Consider the following 24,625-nt stretch of genomic DNA (forward strand, 5'->3'; position numbering starts at 1 on the left):
CTGTCCATGACAGTATTGGTAGGAGTGACCACCGCACAGTCCTTGTGGAGACGAAGTCCCGCCTTCACATTGAGGATACCCTCCATCATGTTGTGTGACAATATCACCGTGCTAAATGGGATAGATTTCGAACAGATCTAGCAGCTCAAAACTGGGCACCCATGAGGCACTGTGGGCCATCAGCAGCAGCAGAATTGTACTCAACTACAATCTGTAACCTCATGGCCTGGTGCATCCCCCACTCTACCATTACCATCAAGCTGGGAGACCAACCCTGGTTCAATGAAGACTGCAGGAGGGCATGCCAGGAGCAGCACCAGGCATACCTCAAAATGAAGTGTCAGCCTGGTGAAGCTACAACACAGGACTATCTGTGTGCCAAACTGCGTAAGCAGCATGCGATAGACAGAGCTAAGCGATCCCATAACCAACGGATCAGATCTAAGCTCTGCAGTCCTGCCACATCCAGCCGTGAATGGTGGTGGACAATTAAATAACTAACTGGAGGAATAAAAGCAAGAAATGCTGGAACTACTCAGCAGGTCTGGCAGCATCTGTGAAAAGAGAAGCAGAGTTAACGTTTCGGGTCAGTGACCCTTCTTCGGAACTGACAAATATTAAAAATGTCACAGGTTATAAGCAAATGAGGTGGGGGTGGGGCAAGAGATAACAAAGGAGAAGGTGCAGATTGGACAAGGCCACATAGCTGACCAAAAGGTCATGGAGCAAAGGCAAACCTCCTCTCTCCCCTCACTATCCCAGGCCCCAAACACTCCTTTCAGGTGAAGCAGCGATTTACTTGTACTTCTTTCAATGTAGTATACTGTATTCGCTGCTCACAATGTGGTCTCCTCTACATTGGGGAGACCAAACGCAGACTGAGTGACTGCTTTGCGGAACATCTCTGCTCAGTCCGCAAGCAGGACCCCGAGCTTCCGGTTGCTGGCCATTTCAACACCACCCCCTTTCTCTCATGCTCACATCTCTGTCCTGGGATTGCTGCAGTGTTCCAGTGAACATCAACGCAAGCTCGAGGAACAGCATCTCATCTACCGATTAGGCACACTACAGCCTGCCGGACTGAACATTGAGTTCAATAATTTCAGAGCATGACAGCCCCCCATTTTACTTTCATTTTTAGTTGTTTTTTCTTTTTTCTTCTTTTTGACATTTTTTACAACCTTTTTTTTTGCATTTATTTCATTTCATCCTAGTTTGTTCAGTTTGCTTATCCACTGTTTTTTTTCATGTTTGCACTTGCTGCTGTTCAATATTCAGACCGTTAACACCTTTTCTGTACTAATGCTTTGTCTTTCAACACACCATTAACATATTGTTTGCCTTTGCTCCATGACCTTTTGGTCAGATATGTGGTCTGGTCCAATCTAGACCTCCTTTGTTATCTCTTGCCCCACCCCCACCTCACTTGGCTTATAACCTGTGACATTTTTAATATTTGTCAGTTCCGAAGAAGGGTCACCGACCCGAAACGTTAACTCTGCTTCTCTTTTCACAGATGCTGCCAGATCTGCTGAGTGGATCCAGCATTTCTTGTTTTTATTTCAGATTTCCAGCATCTGCAGTATTTTGCTTTTATAACTAACTGGAGGAGGTGGCTCCACAGCTATTTATTTTATTTTTTAATTTTTATTTAGTGATACAGCACTGTACCAGGCCCTTCGGCCCACCGAGTCTGTGCTGACCATCAACTACCCATTTATACTAATCCTACACTAATCCCATATTCCTATCACATCCCCACCTGTCCCTATATTTCCCTACCACCTACCTATACTAGGAGCAATTTATAATGGCCAATTAACCTATCAACCTACAAGTCTTTGGCATGTGGGAAGAAACCGGAGCACCCGGAGGAAACCCATGCAGACACAGGGAGAACTTGCAAACTCCACACAGTCAGTACCCAGAATTGAACCCGGGTCACTGGAGCTGTGAGGCTGCGGTGCTAACCACTGCGTTCAAAATCATATTATGAGCTCGACCCCCTTCTTTGGGTATCTGTGACTCTCAGACCTAAATCTTACACCACCCAATCAGTCTACTCCCAATCATCAGCCAAATGATGGAAGGTGTCGTCAAAAGTGCCATCAAGCACCAATTAAACAGCAATAACCTGCTCAGTGACGCTCAGTTTGGGTTCCGCCAGGGCCACTCAGCTCCTGACCTCATTACAGCCTTGGTCCAAACATGGACAAAAGAGCTGAACTCAAGAGGTGAGGTGAGAGTGACTGCCCTTGACATCAAGGCAGCATCTGACGGAATATGGCATCAAGGAGCCCTAGCAAAACTGGAGTCAATGGGAATCAGGGGGAAAACTCTCCGCTGGTTGCAGTCATACCCAGTGCAAAGGAAGATGGCTGTTGGAGGTCAATCATCGGGGCCTTGGTTTAATGTCTTATCATCAGTATGGACCCTCTGACAGTGCAGCATTCCCACAGTGCTGTGTGAGGCTAGTGAGGCTCAGTACTGAGATAGTGCTGCACTATCAAAGGTTCAGTACTGAGGGAGTGCTGCACTATCTGAGGATCAGTACTGAGGGAGTGCTGCACTGTCGGAGGGTCAGTACTGAGGGAGTGCTGCACTGTCGGAGGGTCAGTACTGAGGGAGTGCTGCACTATCTGAGGATCAGTACTGAGGGAGTGCTGCACTGTCGGAGGGTCAGTACTGAGGGAGTGCTGCACTGTCGGAGGGTCAGTACTGAGGGAGTGCTGCACTGTCGGAGGGTCAGTACTGAGGGAGTGCTGCACTGTCGGAGGGTCAGTACTGAGGGAGTGCTGCACTGTCGGAGGGTCAGTACTGAGGGAGTGCTGCACTGTCGGAGGGTCAGTACTGAGGGAGTGCTGCACTGTCGGAGGGTCAGTACTGAGGGAGTGCTGCACTGTCAGAGGGTCAGTACTGAGGGAGCGCTGCACTATCAAAGGGTCAGTACTGAGGGAGTGCTGCAGTGTTGGAGGGTCAGTACTGAGGGAGTGCTGCACTGTCAGAGGGTCAGTACTGAGGGAGTGCTGCACTGTCAGAGGGTCAGTACTGAGGGAGTGCTGCACTGTTGGTGGGGCAGCACTGAGGGAGTGCTGCACTGTTGGAGGGGCAGTACTGAGGGAGTGCTGCACTGTTGGAGGGGCAGTACTGAGGGAGTGCTGTACTGTCGGAGGGGCAGTACTGAGGGAGTGCTGCACTGTTGGAGGGGCAATGCTGAGGGAGTGCTGCACTGTTGGTGGGGCAGTGCTGAGGGAGTGCTGCACTGTCAGAGGGGCAGTACTGAGGGAGTGCTGCACTGTCAGAGGGGCAGTACTGAGGGAGTGCTGTACTGTCGGAGGGGCAGTACTGAGGGAGTGCTGCACTGTTGGAGGGGCAATGCTGAGGGAGTGCTGCACTGTTGGTGGGGCAGTGCTGAGGGAGTGCTGCACTGTTGGTGGGGCAGTGCTGAGGGAGTGCTGCACTGTCAGAGGGGCAGTACTGAGGGAGTGCTGCACTGTCAGAGGGTCAGTACTGAGTGACTCAGGTGAGTCTGTGATCCACAGCTAACACCAGTACAGTTAATCAATCTGACGTGTCGTTGGACTGACCGAGCAGCTGATATTAGTTTGAGACTAACTTGGGACAAGTAGCAGCAGCAACAGTTGATAGTCCAAAACAGCATGGTGCTGTTGGGCAGAATGGCCTGTTCTGTGCTGCACATTCTGTGTGACTCGTTGTATTTACCTCAATATAAGGGACCCCTAAGAGGGTGAGGAGACGCTGGCAATCTCTCCGGCCATTCCTTGGTACAAACACTGGTCTGGACTCACTTTCAGAGGCATCTAATGGAGAGAAAGAATAAAACAGCTGATGACTAGGAGAAAAGCACATGCCCTGTCTAGCTTGGTATCACTCAGTTCTGTGTTCCAATCCCCTCTCAGAATATTTCTTCCCTCTAACTGAATACCTTGGGGAGTTTTCTCCTCTGTCTTGATCTGTTTCTGAACAATTAATTCAGAAAGTCCCGAGTTGATTTATTTCAGTTAGAGAGAGTGATGGCTCTGGTTAATTATCACCGCTGTGCTCACTGACCTACACTGGCTCCTGGTCAAGTCACACCTCAAATTCAAAATTCTCATCCTTGTTTTCAAATCCCTCCGTGGCTTTGCCTCTCCCTATCTCTGTAATCTCCTCCAGCCCCACAACCCTCCGGGATATCTATACTCTAATTCTGGCCTCTTGAGCATCCCTGATTTCAATCCCTCCACCATTGGTGGCCGTGCCTTCAGCTGCCTGGGCCCCAAGCTCTGGAATTCCCTCCCTAAACCTCTCCGCCTCTCTCTCTCTTAAAACTCCTTAAAACTCTTGGACCAGGTTTTTGGCCATCTTCCCCAATATCTCCTTATGTGGCTCGGTGTCTAATTTTGTTTGGTGATTGTTCCTCTGAAGCTCCTTGGGATGTTTTATGATCTTTAAATTGTTGAATAATGTAAGTTGTTGCTGTACTTATGGCACAATGTTGGTGGCTCCGGGATTTTGTCGGGATTAAAATGACAGTTATCCGGTTGTCACTGACTTCCGTTTGAGCTGGAATATGGTGAATGGGGGCGAGACATCAGCAGGATAGGACAGGAAGTGTGAGGTGATGCTTTTTAACAGAAAGGATAGGGTGAGGCAATATAGGCTCAATGGCAGATCGTGTAGAGGAACAGAGGGACCTGGAGGTGAATGTGCATCGATCTTTGAAGGTGGCAGGACATACTGAGAGAGTGTCAGTAAAGCATAGGGGACCTTGGGATTTATAAATAGAGGCATGGAATACAAAAGCAGGGAAATTATGCTGAACCTTTATAAAGCTCTGGTTAGGCCCCAGTTCTGATCAACACAGTTCAGGAAGGATGTGAGGGTCCTCGAGAGGCTGCAGAGGAGATTTACCAGAATGGTTCCAGGGATGGGGGATTTTAGTTACAAGGTTAGGTTGGAAAAGCTGGGGTTATTCTCCCTGGAGCAAAGGAGATTGAGAGCAGCAATAATATAAAAGCAAAATACTGCAGATGCTGGAAATCTGAAAAAAAGAAACAAGAAATGCTGGAAATACTCAGCATGTCTGGCAGCATCTGTGGAGAGAGAAGCAGAGTTAACGTGTCAGGTCAGTGACCTTTCATCAGGACTAGGAATTGAGGGGAGATTTGACAGAGGCGTACAAGATTGTGACAGGTTTAGAAAAACTGTTCCCATTAACTAATGGTACGAGGACAAGGGGACACAGACTTAATGATTTGGGCAAGAGATGCAGGGGGAATGTGAGGAGGAACTTATTTTACACAGCAAGTGATAATGACCTGGAACTCGTTGCCCATAAGGATGGTAGAAGCAGAGACAATTAAAGATTTCTAAAGGAATTTGGATGAGCATTTGAGGGAAATAAACTTACAGAGCAACGGGGATAGAGCGGGGGGAGGGGGACGGACTGGACTGCTCCATAGAGAGTTGGCGTGGACTGAATGGGCCGAATGGCCTCCTTCTGTGCCAAAATGACTCGACAACAACCAGGTCAATGGGGACATTCATTCGCCACTCCTGCCCAGTCTCGGAGAGAGGGGTTAGTGAGCAGGGCAGATTCCTCAGGAACTCCGAATGTAAACTGAGCAAGTGTGGTTAGTCTGTGAGACTCTCAGTGCTGTGGTTCATCCTGTTTGCTGATTGGCAGGTTTTTGGCAATTGGTTAATTGAAAGTCTGGCAGCAGTGCAGTCATATTGCAGCCAATCAGCATCTTCCAATTAATTGTCATTTGCTGCTCGATTGATTTACAATAATCAGGAGTGTTTTTTGCCAAAAAGGGCCGTTTGAGTGTGACACACTTTCCAAAGAACATTTGATAAAGTCCACATAACAGGCTTGTTAGCAAAGTTAAAGCCCAGGGAATAAAAGGAACAGTGACCGTGTGGGTCCGAAGTTGGCTGAGTGACAGGAAATAGAGAGTAGTGGTGAATTGTTGTTTGGACTGGAGGGAGGTTATAGTGGAATTCCCCAGAGGTCAGTGTTTGGACCCCTGCTTTTCCTGATATAGTAATGACCTGCACTTGGTGTACAGGGCACAGTTTCAACATTTGCAAATGGCACAAAACTTGGAAGTGTGAGGGGGATAGTGATAGACTTCAAGAAAACATAGACAGGCTGGTGGGATGGGTGGACATGTGGCAGATGAAATTTGAAGCAGAGAAGTGTGAAGTGATACATTTTGGGAGGAAGAATGAAGAGAGGCAGTATAAAATAAAGGATGCAATTCTAAAAGGAATGCAGGAGCAAGGGGACATGGGGGTGCATGAGTACAAACCATAGAAAGTTGTAGAGCAGGTTGAGAAAGTGGTTAATAAAGCATACAGGTTCCTGGGTTTTATAAACAGAGGCATAGAGGACAAAAACAAGGAAGTTATGGTGAACCTTTATAAAACCCTGGTTCAGCCTCAACTGCAGTATTGTGTCCAATTCTGGGCACCACACTTTAGGATGGATGTGAAGACATTGGAGAGGGTGCAGAAAAGATTAACGAAAATGGTTCCAGGGATGAGGGACTTCAGTTACACCGATAGATTGGAGAAGCTGGGGCTGTTCTCCTGAAAGAGAAGGTTGAGATGAGATTTGATAGAGGTGTTTAAAATCATAAGGGGTCTGGACAGAGTAGATAGAGAGAAACTGTTCCCATTGGCAGACAGATCCAGAACATGAGGACACTGATTTAAGGTGACTGGCAAAAGACGCAACAGCAACTTGAGAAAAAACTTTTTTTACACAGTGAGTGTTTAGGATCTAGAATGCACTGTCTGAGAGTGTGGTGGAGGCAGGTTCAGTGAGTGTTTAGGATCTGGAATGCACTGCCTGAGAGTGTGCTGGAGGCAGGTTCAGGGAGAGTTTTGGATCTGGAATGCACTGTCTGAGAGTGTGGTGGAGGCAGGTTCAGTGAGTGTTTATGATCTGGAATGTACTGTCTGAGAGTGTGGTGGAGGCAGGTTCAGTGAGTGTTTAGGATCTGGAATGCACTGTCTGAGAGTGTGCTGGAGGCAGGTTCAGGGAGAGTTTTGGATCTGGAATGCACTGTCTGAGAGTGTGGTGGAGGCAGGTTCAGTGAGTGTTTAGGATCTGGAATACACTGTCTGAGAGTGTGGTGGAGGCAGGTTCAGTGAGTGTTTAGGATCTGGAATGCACTGTCAGAGAGTGTGGTGGAGGCAGGTTCAGTGAGTGTTTAGGATCTGGAATGCACTGTCAGAGAGTGTGGTGGAGGCAGGTTCAGTGAGTGTTTAGGATCTGGAATGCACTGTCTGAGAGTGTGCTGGAGGCTGGTTCAGTGAGTGTTTAGGATCTGGAATGCACTGCCTGAGGGTGTGGTGGAGGCAGGTTCAGTGAGTGTTTAGGATCTGGAATGCACTGCCTGAGAGTGTGCTGGAGGCAGGTTCAGGGAGAGTTTTGGATCTGGAATGCACTGTCTGAGAGTGTGGTGGAGGCAGGTTCAGTGAGTGTTTAGGATCTGGAATGCACTGTCTGAGAGTGTGGTGGAGGCAGGTTCAGTGAGTGTTTAGGATCTGGAATGCACTGTCTGAGAGTGTGGTGGAGGCAGGTTCAGTGAGTGTTTAGGATCTGGAATGCACTGTCTGAGAGTGTGGTGGAGGCAGGTTCAGTGAGTGTTTAGGATCTGGAATGCACTGTCTGAGAGTGCGGTGGAGGCAGGTTCAGTGAGTGCTTAGGATCTGGAATGCACTGTCTGAGAGTGTGGTGGAGGCAGGTTCAGTGAGTGTTTAGGATCTGGAATGCACTGTCTGAGAGTGTGGTGGAGGCAGGTTCAGGGAGAGTTTAGGATCTGGAATGCACTGTCTGAGAGTGTGGTGGAGGCAGGTTCAGTGAGTGTTTAGGATCTGGAATGTACTGTCTGAGAGTGTGGTGGAGGCAGGGTCAGGGAGAGTTTAGGATCTGGAATGCACTGTCTGAGAGTGTGGTGGAGGCAGGTTCAGTGAGTGTTTAGGATCTGGAATGCACTTTCTGAGAGTGTGGTGGAGGCAGGTTCAGTGAGTGTTTAGGATCTGGAATGCACTCTCTGAGAGTGTGGTGGAGGCAGGTTCAGTGTGTGTTTAGGATCTGGAATGCACTGTCTGAGAGTGTGGTGGAGGCAGGTTCAGTGAGTGTTTAGGATCTGGAATGCACTGTCTGAGAGTGTGGTGGAGGCAGGTTCAGTGAGTGTTTAGGATCTGGAATGCAGTGTCTGAGAGTGTGGTGGAGGCAGGTTCAGTGAGTGTTTAGGATCTGGAATGGACTGTCTGAGAGTGTGGTGGAGGCAGGTTCAGGGAGAGTTTAGGATCTGGAATGCACTGTCTGAGAGTGTGGTGGAGGCAGGTTCAGGGAGAGTTTAGGATCTGGAATGCACTGTCTGAGAGTGTGGTGGAGGCAGGTTCAGTGAGTGTTTATGATCTGGAATGGACTGTCTGAGAGTGTGGTGCAGGCAGATTCAGGGAGAGTTTAGGATCTGGAATGCACTGTCTGAGAGTGTGGTGGAGGCAGGTTCAGGGAGACTTTAGGATCTGGAATGCACTGTCTGAGAGTGTGGTGGAGGCAGGTTCAGTGAGTGTTTATGATCTGGAATGTACTGTCTGAGAGTGTGGTGGAGGCAGGTTCAGGGAGACTTTAGGATCTGGAATGCACTGTCTGAGAGTGTGGTGGAGGCAGTTTCAGGGAGAGTTTAGGATCTGGAATGCACTGTCTGAGAGTGTGGTGGAGGCAGGTTCAGGGAGAGTTTAGGATCTGGAATGCACTGTCTGAGAGTGTGGCGGAGGCAGGTTCAGTGAGTGTTTAGGATTTGGAATGCACTGTCTGAGAGTGTGGTGGAGGCAGGTTCAGGGAGAGTTTAGGATCTGGAATGCACTGTCTGAGAGTGTGGTGGAGGCAGGTTCAGGGAGAGTTTAGGATCTGGAATGCACTGTCTGAGAGTGTGGTGGAGGCAGGTTCAGTGAGTGTTTAGGATCTGGAATGCACTGTCTGAGAGTGTGGTGGAGGCAGGTTCAGTGAGTGTTTAGGATCTGGAATGCACTGCCTGAGAGTGTGGTGGAGGCAGGTTCAGTGAGTGTTTAGGATCTGGAATGCACTGCCTGAGAGTGTGGTGGAGGCAGGTTCAGTGAGTGTTTAGGATCTGGAATGCACTGTCTGAGAGTGTGGTGGAGGCAGGTTCAGTGAGTGTTTAGGATCTGGAATGCACTGCCTGAGAGTGTGGTGGAGGCAGGTTCAGTGAGTGTTTAGGATCTGGAATGCACTGCCTGAGAGTGTGGTGGAGGCAGGTTCAGTGAGTGTTTAGGATCTGGAATGCACTGCCTGAGAGTGTGGTGGAGGCAGGTTCAGTGAGTGTTTATGATCTGGAATGTACTGTCTGAGAGTGTGGTGGAGGCAGGTTCAATCATGGCTTTCGAAAGAGAATTGGATAATTAGCTGAATAGTAAAGATTTGCAGGACTACGGGATAAAGGCAAAGATGATGGGCTGAATGGCCTCCTTCTGTGCTGTAACCATTCTACGATACAAAGTGTGATACTAAGCGTGACTCTGAGGATGACACTGAGTGTGAGACCTGGAATGTGACTGAGTGTGATCTTGAGTGTGATAAGGGAGTGACACTTACACCTTGAGTGTGACACTTTAGAGTGGTATTGGACATGTGCTGGTTGCCGACTTCAGTTGCACAGATTACCTATGATCAACCTGCTCAACAAATATCTATTAAATTATAATTTTTCCAGTAAACTCTCTGATACTGACTGCCCTTATGGTCTTTCTGAGGGAAATCTGACCATCTCCACGTTACTGCAATTGGGATGGGCTCTTCCAAGTTAAGCCATTCCTCACTCAGTCTCCTACACCCTTTACTCTTCCTAACTCATTCCAGCTAATGGCACATCCCTGACTTCCTCTCTGCCTATGAATACCCAACATAAGCAGAGACCATTGTATTTGAAACAGGGGAAGGGATAGGACTATGGGGAGAGAGCGGGGCAGTGGGATTAGTTTGGGATTGATACAGGACTATGGGGAGAGAGCGGGGCAGTGGGATTAGTTTGGGGATTGATACAGGGCTATGGGGAGAGAGCGGGGCAGTGGGATTAGTTTGGGGATTGATACAGGACTATGGGGAGAGAGTGGGTCTGTGGGATTAGTTTGGGATTGATACAGGACTATGGGGAGAGAGTGGGTCTGTGGGATTAGTTTGTAATTGATACAGGGCTATGGGGAGAGAGCGGGGCAGTGGGATTAGTTTGGGGATTGATACAGGACTATGGGGAGAGAGTGGGTCTGTGGGATTAGTTTGGGATTGATACAGGACTATGGGGAGAGAGCGGGGCAGTGGGATTAGTTTGTAATTGATACAGGGCTATGGGGAGAGAGCGGGGCAGTGGGATTAGTTTGGGGATTGATACAGGACTATGGGGAGAGAGTGGGTCTGTGGGATTAGTTTGGGATTGATACAGGACTATGGGGAGAGAGTGGGTCTGTGGGATTAGTTTGGGATTGATACAGGACTATGGGGAGAGAGCGGGGCAGTGGGATTAGTTTGGGGATTGATACAGGACTATGGGGAGAGAGTGGGTCTGTGGGATTAGTTTGGGATTGATACAGGACTATGGGGAGAGAGTGGGTCTGTGGGATTAGTTTGGGATTGATACAGGACTATGGGGAGAGAGTGGGGCAGTGGGATTAGTTTGGGATTGATACAGGACTATGGGGAGAGAGTGGGGCAGTGGGATTAGTTTGGGATTGATACAGGGCTATGGGGAGAGAGTGGGGCAGTGGGATTAGTTTGGGATTGATTCAGGGCTATGGGGAGAGAGTGGGGCAGTGGGATTAGTTTGGGGATTCATACAGGGCTATGGGGAGAGAGTGGGGCAGAGGGATTAGTTTGGGGATTGATACAGGGCTATGGGGAGAAAGTGGGGCAGTGGGATTAGTTTGGGATTGATACAGGGCTATGAGGAGAGAGTGGGGCAGTGGGATTAGTTTGGGGATTGATACAGGGCTATGAGGAGAGAGTGGGGCAGTGGGATTAGTTTGGGATTGATACAGGGCCACGGAGGGAGAGCGGGGCAGTGGGATTAGTTTGAGATTGATACAGGGCTATGGAGAGAGAGTGGGGCAGTGGGATTAGATTGGGATTGATTCAGGGCTATGGGGAGAGAGCGGAGCAGTGGGATTAGATTGGGGATTGATACAGGACTATGGGGAGAGAGCAGGGCAGTGGGATTAGTTTGGGATTGATACAGGGCTATGGGGAGAAAGCGGGGCAGTGGGATTCGTTTTGGATTGATACAGGGCTATGGGGAGAGAGCGGGGCAGTGGGATTAGTTTGGGATTGATACAGGGCTATGGGGAGAGAGCGGGGCAGTGGGATTAGTTTGGGATTGATACAGGGCTATGGGGAGAGAGCGGGGCAGTGGGATTAGTTTGGGGATTGATACGGGGCTATGGGGAGAGAGTGGGGCAGTGGGATTAGTTAGGGGATTGATACATGGCTATGGGGAGAGAGCGGGGCAGTGGGATTAGTTTGGGATTGATACAGGGCTATGGGGAGAGAGCGGGGCAGTGGGATTAATTTGGGGATTGATACAGGGCAATGGGGAGAGAGCGGGGCAGTGGGATTAGTTTGGGATTGGTACAGGGCTATGGGGAGAAAGCGGGTGTGTGGGATTAGTTTTGGATTGATACAGGGCTATGGGGAGAGACCGGGGCAGTGGGATTAATTTGGGGATTGATACAGGGCTATGGGGAGAAAGTGGGTCTGTGGGATTAGTTTTGGATTGATACAGGGCTATGGGGAGAGAGCGGGGCAGTGGGATTAATTTGGGGATTGATACAGGGCTATGGGGAGAAAGCGGGTGTGTGGGATTAGTTTTGGATTGATACTGGGCTTTGGGGAGAGAGCGGGGCAGTGGGATTAGTTTGGGATTGATACAGGGCTATGGGGAGGGAGCGGGGCAGTGGGATTAGTTTAGGGATTGATACAGGGCTATGGGGAGAGAGTGGGGCAGTGGGATTAGTTTGGGGATTGATACAGAGCTATGGGGAGAGAGTGGGGCAGTGGGATTAGTTTGGGGATTGATACAGGGCTATGGGGAGAAAGCGGGTGTGTGGGATTAGTTTTGGATTGATACTGGGCTTTGGGGAGAGAGCGGGGCAGTGGGATTAGTTTGGGATTGATACAGGGCTATGGGGAGAGAGCGGAGCAGTGGGATTAGTTTGGGGATTTATACGGGGCTATGGGGAGAGAGCGGGGCAGTGGGATTAGTTTGGGATTGATACAGGGCTATGGGGAGAAAGTGGGGCAGTGGGATTAGTTTGTGATTGATACAGGGCTATGGGGAGAGAGTAGGGCAGTGGGATTAGTTTGGGATTGATACAGGGCTATGGGGAGAGAGTGGGGCAGTGGGATTAGTTTGGGATTGATACAGGACTATGGGGAGAGAGCGGGGCAGTGGGATTAGTTTTGGATTGATACAGGGCTATGGGGAGAAAGTGGGGCAGTGGGATTAGTTTGGGATTGATACAGGGCTATGGGGAGAAAGTGGGGCAGTGGGATTAGTTTGGGATTGATACAGGGCTATGGGGAGAGAGTCGGGCAGTGGGATTAGTTTGGGGATTGATACAGGGCTATGGGGAGAGAGCGGGGCAGTGGGATTAGTTAGGGGATTGATACTGGGCTATGGGGAGAAAGCGGGTTTGTGGGATTAGTTTTGGGATTGATACAGGGCTATGGGGAGAGAGCGGGGCAGTGGGATTAGTTTTGGATTGATACTGGGCTATGGGGAGAGAGTGGGGCAGTGGGATTAGTTTGGGATTGATACAGGGCTATGGGGTGAGAGTGGGGCAGTGGGATTAGTTTGGGGATTGATACAGGGCTATGGGGAGAGAGCGGGGCAGTGGGATTAGTTTGGGGATTGATACAGGGCTATGGGGAGAGAGCGGGGCAGTGGGATTAGTTAGGGGATTGATACTGGGCTATGGGGAGAAAGCGGGTTTGTGGGATTAGTTTTGGGATTGATACAGGGCTATGGGGAGAGAGCGGGGCAGTGGGATTAGTTTTGGATTGATACTGGGCTATGGGGAGAGAGTGGGGCAGTGGGATTAGTTTGGGATTGATACAGGGCTATGGGGTGAGAGTGGGGCAGTGGGATTAGTTTGGGGATTGATACAGGGCTATGGGGAGAGAGCGGGGCAGTGGGATTAGTTTGGGGATTGATACAGGGCTATGGGGAGAGAGCGGGGCAGTGGGATTAGTTTGGGGATTGATACAGGGCTATGGGGAGAAAGTGGGTCTGTGGGATTAGTTTGGGATTGATACAGGGCTATGGGGAGAGAGTGGGGCAGTGGGATTAGTTTGGGATTGATACAGGGCTATGGGGAGAGAGTGGGGCAGTGGGATTAGATTTGGATTGCTCTCGGAATGAGCTAGCACACACAAAGCGCTGAATGGCCTGCTTTGTAACTACTTCACCTTTGTTCTGCCTGGCCCATTGTCCTGCTGAATATCATTCTCACCTGCATTTCCTTTTGTAATCTGTCTTTGAGGCTGTGATTCCATTTCTTCATTTGGCTGTAAAAGAAAATAATATTTCTTCAGAGAAAGACACCAACAGCCAATGGGAGAAGATATTGAACAAGAATCACTTTCAAATCCCCTTCTGCCCTTTGCCCTAACTTGTACAGTTTTGTTCAAATTGTTTTGACGATTGACCATGCTTTTCTCCTCCTGCACCTTCCCTGTCGGTTCCTACTCTCTGGCCCTGCCCCCTCCCAGTTGACACCCTCACAATGGTACATCTGCTGGACGGCCTCAACACCTTCAATCATTAATTCACGGCCCATTGCTCAATGCCCTGAGTTGGTGATGAATCAACTTCTTGAACCTCTGTGTATCGTTTCGATAGAAGTGAGTGCCTTGCTGGAATATTTCAGAGGGCAATTCAGGGTCAACCACATTTCTGTGGGTCTGGAGTCACATGTCGGCCAGACCAGGTAAGGACGGCAGATCTCCTTCCCGAAAGGACATTAATGAACCAGATGGGTTTTTCCGACAATCCGACAGCTCTGTGGGCACTATTACTGAGATCAGCTTTTCATTTCCTGCTTTCTAAAGTGAATTGATATTGTGAGAGTGGGATTTGAAATCCGTACCTCTGGATTACTAGGACAGTGGTGCACGCACTGCCAGTCTCCAGCTTTGTAGTCATTGTGGATATTGTCTATTTCCTATTGCACGTTACACTTGATGACAGGCAATATAATTTGATAAACATGATCCTGGGACCTCTGTGCCAATATTATAGAATGAGGTTTCAGTCAGCAACCGGGCAGGGGGGTGTTGGTCAATATACACATCGAGAAAGAAAGGAGATCACAGAGACCAAGTAAATATATGCCGTACTGGGACAGGGACACACTCAGTCCCAGAGACACTCCACACTGGGATAGGGACACACTCACTCCCATAGACACTCCACACTGGGACAGGGACACACTCAGTCCCAGAGACACTCCACACTGGGACAGGGACACACTCACTCCCATAGACACTCCACACTGGGATAGGGACACACTCAGTCCCAGAGACACTCCACACTGGTATAGGGACACACTCACTCCCAGAGACACTCCACACTGGGATAGGGACACACTCAGTCCCAGAGACACTCCACACTGGTATAGGGACACACTCACTCCCAGAGACACTCCACACTGGGATAGGGACACACTCAGTCCCAGAGACACTCCACACTGGGATAGGGACACACTCAGTCCCAGAGACACTCCACACTGGGATAGGGACACACTCAGTCCCAGAGACACTCCACACTGGGATAGGGACACACTCAGTCCCAGAGACACTCCACACTGGGATAGGGACACACTCAGTCCCAGAGACACTCCACACTGGGATAGGGACACACTCAGTCCCAGAGACACTCCACACTGGGACAGGGACACACTCAGTCCCAGAGACACTCCACACTGGGATAGGGACACACTCAGTCCCAGAGACACTCCACACTGGGACAGGGACACACTCAGTCCCAGAGACACTCCACACTGGGACAGGGACACACTCAGTCCCAGAGACACTCCACACTGGGATAGGGACACACTCAGTCCCAGAGACACTCCACACTGGGACAGGGACACACTCACTCCCAGAGACACTCCACACTGGGACAGGGACACACTCACTCCCATAGACACTCCACACTGGGATAGGGACACACTCACTCCCAGAGACACTCCACACTGGGACAGGGACACACTCAGTCCCAGAGACACTCCACACTGGGACAGGGACACACTCACTCCCATAGACACTCCACACTGGGATAGGGACACACTCACTCCCAGAGACACTCCACACTGGGACAGGGACACACTCACTCCCAGAGACACTCCACACTGGGATAGGGACACACTCACTCCCATAGACACTCCACACTGGGATAGGGACACACTCAGTCCCAGAGACACTCCACACTGGGATAGGGACACACTCAATCCCAGAGACACTCCACACTGGGACAGGGACACACTCACTCCCAGAGACACTCCACACTGGGATAGGGACACACTCAGTCCCAGAGACACTCCACACTGGGATAGGGACACACTCAGTCCCAGAGACACTCCACACTGGGATAGGGACACACTCACTCCCAGAAACACTCCACACTGGGATAGGGACACACTCACTCCCAGAGACACTCCACACTGGGATAGGGACACACTCACTCCCAGAAACACCCCACACTGGGATAGGGACACACTCAGTCCCAGAGACACTCCACACTGGGATAGGGACACACTCACTCCCAGAGACACTCCACACTGGGATAGTGACACACTCACTCCCAGAAAAACTCCACACTGGGATAGGGACACACTCACTCCCAGAGACACTCCACACTGAGACAGGGACACACTCACTCCCAGAGACACTCCACACTGGGATAGGGACACACTCACTCCCAGAGACACTCCACACTGGGATAGGGACACACTCACTCCCAGAGACACTCCACACTGAGACAGGGACACACTCACTCCCAGAAACACTCCACACTGGTATAGGGACACACTCACTCCCAGAAACACTCCACACTGGGATAGGGACACACTCACTCCCAGAAACACTCCACACTGGGATAGGGACACACTCACTCCCAGAGACACTCCACACTGGGATAGGGACACACTCACTCCCAGAGACACTCCACACTGGTATAGGGGCACACTCACTCCCAGAAACACTCCATACTGGGATAGGGACACACTCACTCCCATAGACAGTCCATACTGGGATAGGGACACACTCACTCCCAGAGACACTCCAGACTGGGATAGGGACACACTCACTCCCAGAGACACTCCACACTGGGATAGGGACACACTCACTCCCAGAGACACTCCACACTGGGATAGGGACACACTCAGTCCCAGAGACACTCCACACTGGGATAGGGACACACTCACTCCCAGAGACACTCCATACTGGGATAGGGACACACTCACTCCCAGAGACACTCCACACTGGGATAGGGACACACTCACTCCCAGAAACACTCCATACTGGGATAGGGACACACTCACTCCCAGAGACACTCCACACTGGGATAGGGACACACTCACTCCCAGAGACACTCCACACTGGGATAGGGACACACTCACTCCCTCGACACTCCATACTGGGATAGGGACACACTCACTCCCAGAGACACTCCACACTGGGATAGGGACACACTCACTCCCATAGACACTCCATACTGGGATAGGGACACACTCACTCCCATAGACACTCCATACTGGGATAGGGACACACTCACTCCCAGAGACACTCCGCACTGGGATAGGGACACACTCACTCCCATAGACACTCCATACTGGGATAGGGACACACTCACTCCCATAGACACTCCAGACTGGGATAGGGACACACTCACTCCCAGAAACACTCCATACTGGGATAGGGACACACTCACTCCCATAGACACTCCATACTGGGATAGGGACACACTCACTCCCAGAGACACTCCATACTGGGATAGGGACACACTCACTCCCAGAGACACTCCACACTGGGATAGGGACACACTCACTCCCAGAGACACTCCAGACTGGGATAGGGACACACTCACTCCCATAGACAGTCCATACTGGGATAGGGACACACTCACTCCCAGAAACACTCCATACTGGGATAGGGACACACTCAGTCCCATAGACACTCCACACTGGGATAGGGACACACTCACTCCCAGAGACACTCCAGACTGGGATAGGGACACACTCACTCCCAGAGACACTCCACACTGGGATAGGGACACACTCACTCCCAGAGACACTCCATACAGGGATAGGGACACACTCAGTCCCATAGACACTCCACACTGGGATAGGGACACACTCACTCCCAGAGACACTCCACACTGGGATAGGGACACACTCACTCCCAGAGACACTCCATACTGGGATAGGGACACACTCACTCCCAGAGACACTCCATACTGGGATCGGGACACACTCACTCCCAGAAACACTCCATACTGGGATAGGGACACACTCACTCCCAGAGACACTCCATACTGGGATAGGGACACACTCACTCCCAGAGACACTCCACACTGGGATAGGGACACACTCACTCCCAGAGACACTCCACACTGGGATAGGGACACACTCACTCCCAGAGACACTCCATACTGGGATAGGGACACACTCACTCCCAGAGACACTCCACACTGGGATAGGGACACACTCACTCCCAGAGACACTCCACACTGGGATAGGGACACACTCACTCCCAGAGACACTCAATACTGGGATAGGGACACACTCACTCCCAGAGACACTCCATACTGGGATAGGGACACACTCACTCCCATAGACACTCCATACTGGGATAGTGACACACTCACTCCCAGAGACACTCCATACTGGGATAGGGACACACTCACTCCCAGAGACACTCCACACTGGGATAGGGACACACTCACTCCCAGAGACACTCCATACTGGGATAGGGACACACTCACTCCCAGAGACACTCAATACTGGGATAGGGACACACTCACTCCCAGAGACACTCCATACTGGGATAGGGACACACTCAGTCCCATAGACACTCCACACTGGGATAGGGACACACTCACTCCCAGAGACACTCCACACTGGGATAGGGACACACTCAGTCCCATAGACACTCCACACTGGGATAGGGACACACTCACTCCCAGAGACACTCCACACTGGGATAGTGACACACTCACTCCCAGAGACACTCCATACTGGGATAGGGACACACTCACTCCCAGAGACACTCCATACTGGGATAGGGACACACTCACTCCCAGAGACACTCCATACTGGGATAGGGACATACTCAGTCCCATAGACACTCCACACTGGGATAGGGACACACTCACTCCCATAGACACTCCATACTGGGATAGGGACACACTCACTCCCAGAGACACTCCATACTGGGATAGGGACACACTCACTCCCAGAAACACTCCATACTGGGATAGGGACACACTCACTCCCAGAGACACTCCAGACTGGGATAGGGACACACTCACTCCCAGAAACACTCCATACTGGGATAGGGACACACCAATGTTTCCTCATCAAAATCTGAACAATTTAGCATCAAAAAATTTGGATTAGTGATTCTGTTTCATTCTTACCCTGATCACTACCGGATGCCTGGCTCGTTCCTGGGACTCTCTGTCCTCTGTCCTGGCTAGGTCTGGGATTGCGATGGGATCCATGCTCCTATTTTCTGGAATGCAATAACTGAACAATTCAGATTCATTCCTCAAACTGAGTGGAATGTTGATTGATGGTCAGTGGGGACGGAGACTGATGGTCAGTGGGGACGGAGACTGATGGTCAGTGGGGACGGTGATTGATGGTCAGTGGGGACGGAGACTGATGGTCAGTGGGGACGGAGATTGATGGTCAGTGGGGATGGTGATTGCTGGTCAGTGGGGATGGAGATTGATGGTCAGTGGGGACGGAGACTGATGGTCAGTGGGGACGGTGATTGATGGTCAGTGGGGACGGAGACTGATGGTCAGTGGGGACGGTAATTGATGGTCAGTGGGGACGGTGATTGATGGTCAGTGGGGACGGTAATTGATGGTCATTGGGGGTGGAGATTGATGGTCAGTGGGGACGGAGACTGATGGTCAGTGGGGACGGTGATTGATGGTCAGTGGGGACGGAGACTGATGGTCAGTGGGGACGGTAATTGATGGTCAGTGGGGACGGTGATTGATGGTCAGTGGGGACGGTAATTGATGGTCAGTGGGGACGGTGATTGATGGTCAGTGGGGACGGTGATTGATGGTCAGTGGGGACGGTAATTGATGGTCGGTGGGGATGGAGACTGATGGTCAGTGGGGACGGAGACTGATGGTCAGTGGGGACGGAGATTGATGGTCAGTGGGGACGGTGATTGATGGTCAGTGGGGACGGAGACTGATGGTCAGTGGGGACGGAGACTGATGGTCAGTGCGGACAGTGATTGCTGGTCAGTGGGAATGGAGATTGATGGTCAGTGGGGACGGAGACTGATGGTCAGTGGGGATGGTGATTGCTGGTCAGTGGGGATGGTAATTGATGGTCAGTGGGGACGGAGACTGATGGTCAGTGGGGACGGAGACTGATGGTCAGTGGGGATGGAGATTGATGGTCAGTGGGGACGGTGATTGATGGTCAGTGGGGACGGAGACTGATGGGCAGTGGGGACGGTGATTGATGGTCAGTGGGGACGGAGACTGATGGTCAGTGGGGACGGAGACTGATGGTCAGTGGGGATGGAGATTGATGGTCAGTGGGGACGGTAATTGATGGTCGGTGGGGACGGAGATTGATGGTCAGTGGGGACGGTGATTGATGGTCAGTGGGGACGGAGACTGATGGGCAGTGGGGATGGAGACTGATGGTCAGTGGGGACGGTAATTGATGGTCAGTGGGGATGGAGACTGATGGTCAGTGGGGACGGTGATTGATGGTCAGTGGGGACGGTAATTGATGGTCGGTGGGGATGGAGACTGATGGTCAGTGGGGACGGAGACTGATGGTCAGTGGGGACGGAGATTGATGGTCAGTGGGAACGGAGATTGATGGTCAGTGGGGACGGAGACTGATGGTCAGTGGGGACGGAGACTGATGGTCAGTGGGGACGGAGATTGATGGTCAGTGGGGACGGAGACTGATGGTCAGTGGGGACGGTGATTGATGGTCAGTGGGGACGGAGACTGATGGTCAGTGCGGACAGTGATTGATGGTCAGTGGGGACGGAGACTGATGGTCAGTGGGGACAGTGATTGATGGTCAGTGGGGATGGAGATTGATGGTCAGTGGGGACGGAGATTGATGGTCAGTGGGGATGGAGACTGATGGTCAGTGGGGACAGTGATTGATGGTCAGTGGGGACGGTGATTGATGGTCAGTGGGGATGGAGACTGATGGTCAGTGGGGACGGTGATTGATGGTCAGTGGGGACGGAGACTGATGGTCAGTGGGGACGGAGACTGATGGTCAGTGGGGATGGTGATTGCTGGTCAGTGGGGATGGAGATTGATGGTCAGTGGGGACGGAGACTGATGGTCAGTGGGGACGGTGATTGATGGTCAGTGGGGACGGAGACTGATGGTCAGTGGGGACGGTAATTGATGGTCAGTGGGGACGAAGACTGATGGTCAGTGGGGACGGTAATTGATGGTCATTGGGGGTGGAGATTGATGGTCAGTGGGGACGGAGACTGATGGTCAGTGGGGACGGTGATTGATGGTCAGTGGGGACGGAGACTGATGGTCAGTGGGGACGGAGACTGATGGTCAGTGGGGACGGTAATTGATGGTCAGTGGGGACGGTGATTGATGGTCAGTGGGGACGGTAATTGATGGTCAGTGGGGACGGTGATTGATGGTCAGTGGGGATGGAGACTGATGGTCAGTGGGGACGGAGACTGATGGTCAGTGGGGACGGTGATTGATGGTCAGTGGGGACGGTAATTGATGGTCAGTGGGGACGGTAATTGATGGTCAGTGGGGACGGTGATTGATGGTCAGTGGGGATGGAGACTGATGGTCAGTGGGGACGGAGACTGATGGCCAGTGGGGACGGAGACTGATGGTCAGTGGGGACGGTAATTGATGGTCAGTGGGGACGGTGATTGATGGTCAGTGGGGACGGTAATTGATGGTCAGTGGGGACGGTGATTGATGGTCAGTGGGGATGGAGACTGATGGTCAGTGGGGACGGAGACTGATGGTCAGTGGGGACGGAGATTGATGGTCAGTGGGGACGGTGATTGATGGTCAGTGGGGACGGAGACTGATGGTCAGTGGGGACGGAGACTGATGGTCAGTGCGGACAGTGATTGCTGGTCAGTGGGAATGGAGATTGATGGTCAGTGGGGACGGAGACTGATGGTCAGTGGGGATGGTGATTGCTGGTCAGTGGGGATGGTAATTGATGGTCAGTGGGGACGGAGACTGATGGTCAGTGGGGACGGAGACTGATGGTCAGTGGGGATGGAGATTGATGGTCAGTGGGGACGGTAATTGATGGTCGGTGGGGACGGAGATTGATGGTCAGTGGGGACGGTGATTGATGGTCAGTGGGGACGGAGACTGATGGGCAGTGGGGATGGAGACTGATGGTCAGTGGGGACGGTAATTGATGGTCAGTGGGGATGGAGACTGATGGTCAGTGGGGACGGTGATTGATGGTCAGTGGGGACGGTAATTGATGGTCGGTGGGGATGGAGACTGATGGTCAGTGGGGACGGAGACTGATGGTCAGTGGGGACGGAGATTGATGGTCAGTGGGAACGGAGATTGATGGTCAGTGGGGACGGAGACTGATGGTCAGTGGGGACGGAGACTGATGGTCAGTGGGGACGGAGATTGATGGTCAGTGGGGACGGAGACTGATGGTCAGTGGGGACGGTGATTGATGGTCAGTGGGGACGGAGACTGATGGTCAGTGGGGACGGAGACTGATGGTCAGTGCGGACAGTGATTGATGGTCAGTGGGGACGGAGACTGATGGTCAGTGGGGACAGTGATTGATGGTCAGTGGGGATGGAGATTGATGGTCAGTGGGGACGGAGATTGATGGTCAGTGGGGATGGAGACTGATGGTCAGTGGGGACAGTGATTGATGGTCAGTGGGGACGGAGATTGATGGTCAGTGGGGATGGAGACTGATGGTCAGTGGGGATGGAGACTGATGGTCAGTGGGGATGGAGACTGATGGTCAGTGGGGACAGTGATTGATGGTCAGTGGGGACGGAGATTGATGGTCAGTGGGGATGGAGACTGATGGTCAGTGGGGACTGAGACTGATGGTCACTGGGGACGGAGATTGATGGTCAGTGGGAACGGAGACTGATGGTCAGTGGGGACGGAGACTGATGGTCAGTGGGGACGGTGATTGATGGTCAGTGGGGACGGAGATTGATGGTCAGTGGGGACGGAGACTGATGGTCAGTGGGGACGGAGACTGATGGTCAGTGGGGACAGTGATTGATGGTCAGTGCGGACGGAGACTGATGGTCAGCGGGGACAGTGATTGATGGTCAGTGGGGACGGAGACTGATGGTCAGTGGGGACGGAGACTGATGGTCAGTGGGGACGGAGATTGATGGTCAATGGGGACGGAGATTGATGGTCAGTGGGGACGGAGATTGATAGTCAGTGGGGACGGAGACTGATGGCCAGTGGGGACAGTGATTGCTGGTCAGTGGGAATGGAGATTGATGGTCAGTGGGGACGGAGACTGATGGTCAGTGGGGATGGTGATTGCTGGTCAGTGGGGATGGTAATTGATGGTCAGTGGGGACGGAGACTGATGGTCAGTGGGGACGGAGACTGATGGTCAGTGGGGACGGTGATAGATGGTCAGTGGGGACGGAGACTGATGGTCAGTGGGGACGGAGACTGATGGTCAGTGCGGACAGTGATTGCTGGTCAGTGGGAATGGAGATTGATGGTCAGTGGGGACGGAGACTGATGGTCAGTGGGGATAGTGATTGCTGGTCAGTGGGGATGGTAATTGATGGTCAGTGGGGACGGAGACTGATGGTCAGTGGGGACGGAGACTGATGGTCAGTGGGGATGGAGATTGATGGTCAGTGGGGACGGTAATTGATGGTCGGTGGGGACGGAGATTGATGGTCAGTGGGGACGGAGACTGCTGGTCAGTGGGGATGGAGATTGATGGTCAGTGGGGACGGTAATTGATGGTCAGTGGGGATGGAGACTGATGGTCAGTGGGGACGGTGATTGATGGTCAGTGGGGACGGTAATTGATGGTCGGTGGGGATGGAGACTGATGGTCAGTGGGGACGGAGACTGATGGTCAGTGGGGACGGAGATTGATGGTCATGGGAACGGAGATTGATGGTCAGTGGGGACGGAGACTGATGGTCAGTGGGGATGGAGACTGATGGTCAGTGGGGACGGAGATTGATGGTCAGTGGGGACGGAGACTGATGGTCAGTGGGGACGGTGATTGATGGTCAGTGGGGACGGAGACTGATGGTCAGTGCGGACAGTGATTGATGGTCAGTGGGGACGGAGACTGATGGTCAGTGGGGACAGTGATTGATGGTCAGTGGGGACGGAGACTGATGGTAAGTGGGGACGGTGATTGATGGTCAGTGGGGACGGAGATTGATGGTCAGTGGGGACGGAGACTGATGGTCAGTGGGGACGGAGATTGATGGTCAGTGGGGACGGAGATTGATGGTCAGTGGGGATGGAGACTGATGGTCAGTGGGGACAGTGATTGATGGTCAGTGGGGACGGAGATTGATGGTCAGTGGGGATGGAGACTGATGGTCAGTGGGGACGGAGACTGATGGTCAGTGGGGACGGAGATTGATGGTCAGTGGGAACGGAGACTGATGGTCAGTGGGGACGGAGACTGATGGTCAGTGGGGACGGTGATTGATGGTCAGTGGGGACGGAGATTGATGGTCAGTGGGGACGGAGACTGATGGTCAGTGGGGACAGTGATTGATGGTCAGTGTGGACGGAGACTGATGGTCAGCGGGGACAGTGATTGATGGTCAGTGGGGACGGAGACTGATGGTCAGTGGGGACGGAGACTGATGGTCAGTGGGGACGGAGATTGATGGTCAATGGGGACGGAGATTGATGGTCAGTGGGGACGGAGATTGATAGTCAGTGGGGACGGAGACTGATGGTCAGTGGGGACAGTGATTGATGGTCAGTGGGGATGGAGATTGATGGTCAGTGGGGACGGAGACTGATGGTCAGTGGGGACAGTGATTGACGGTCAGTGGGGATGGAGATTGATGGTCAGTGGGGACGGAGATTGATGGTCAGTGGGGACGGAGACTGATGGTCAGTGGGGACAGTGATTGATGGTCAGTGGGGACGGAGATTGATGGTCAGTGGGGATGGAGATTGATGGTCAGTGGGGATGGAGATTGATGGTCAGTGGGGACGGAGACTGATGGTCAGTGGGGACAGTGATTGCTGGTCAGTGGGGATGGAGACTGATGGTCAGTGGGGACGGAGACTGATGGTCAGTGGGGACA

The 24,625-nt window shown here is 51.9% G+C and overlaps 1 protein-coding gene across 3 annotated transcripts in view; it reads right to left on the minus strand.

The window, feature by feature from the left end:
• LOC137380451 (flap endonuclease 1-like) overlaps window positions 1–24,625 on the minus strand; it is a 76,801-nt gene that overhangs the window by 27,530 nt on the left and 24,646 nt on the right. For all 3 annotated transcript variants that reach the window (XM_068052379.1, XM_068052377.1, XM_068052378.1), the window contains exons 4-6: window positions 18,729–18,823; window positions 13,543–13,597; window positions 3,724–3,821 (exon numbers count right to left, since the gene is read on the minus strand). In XM_068052379.1, the coding sequence (XP_067908480.1) occupies window positions 3,724–3,821; window positions 13,543–13,597; window positions 18,729–18,823 (248 nt within the window). The remainder of the gene's footprint in view (window positions 1–3,723; window positions 3,822–13,542; window positions 13,598–18,728; window positions 18,824–24,625) is intronic.

Source organism: Heterodontus francisci, chromosome 2, assembly GCF_036365525.1.
Source record: "Heterodontus francisci isolate sHetFra1 chromosome 2, sHetFra1.hap1, whole genome shotgun sequence".
Lineage (NCBI taxonomy): Eukaryota > Metazoa > Chordata > Chondrichthyes > Heterodontiformes > Heterodontidae > Heterodontus > Heterodontus francisci.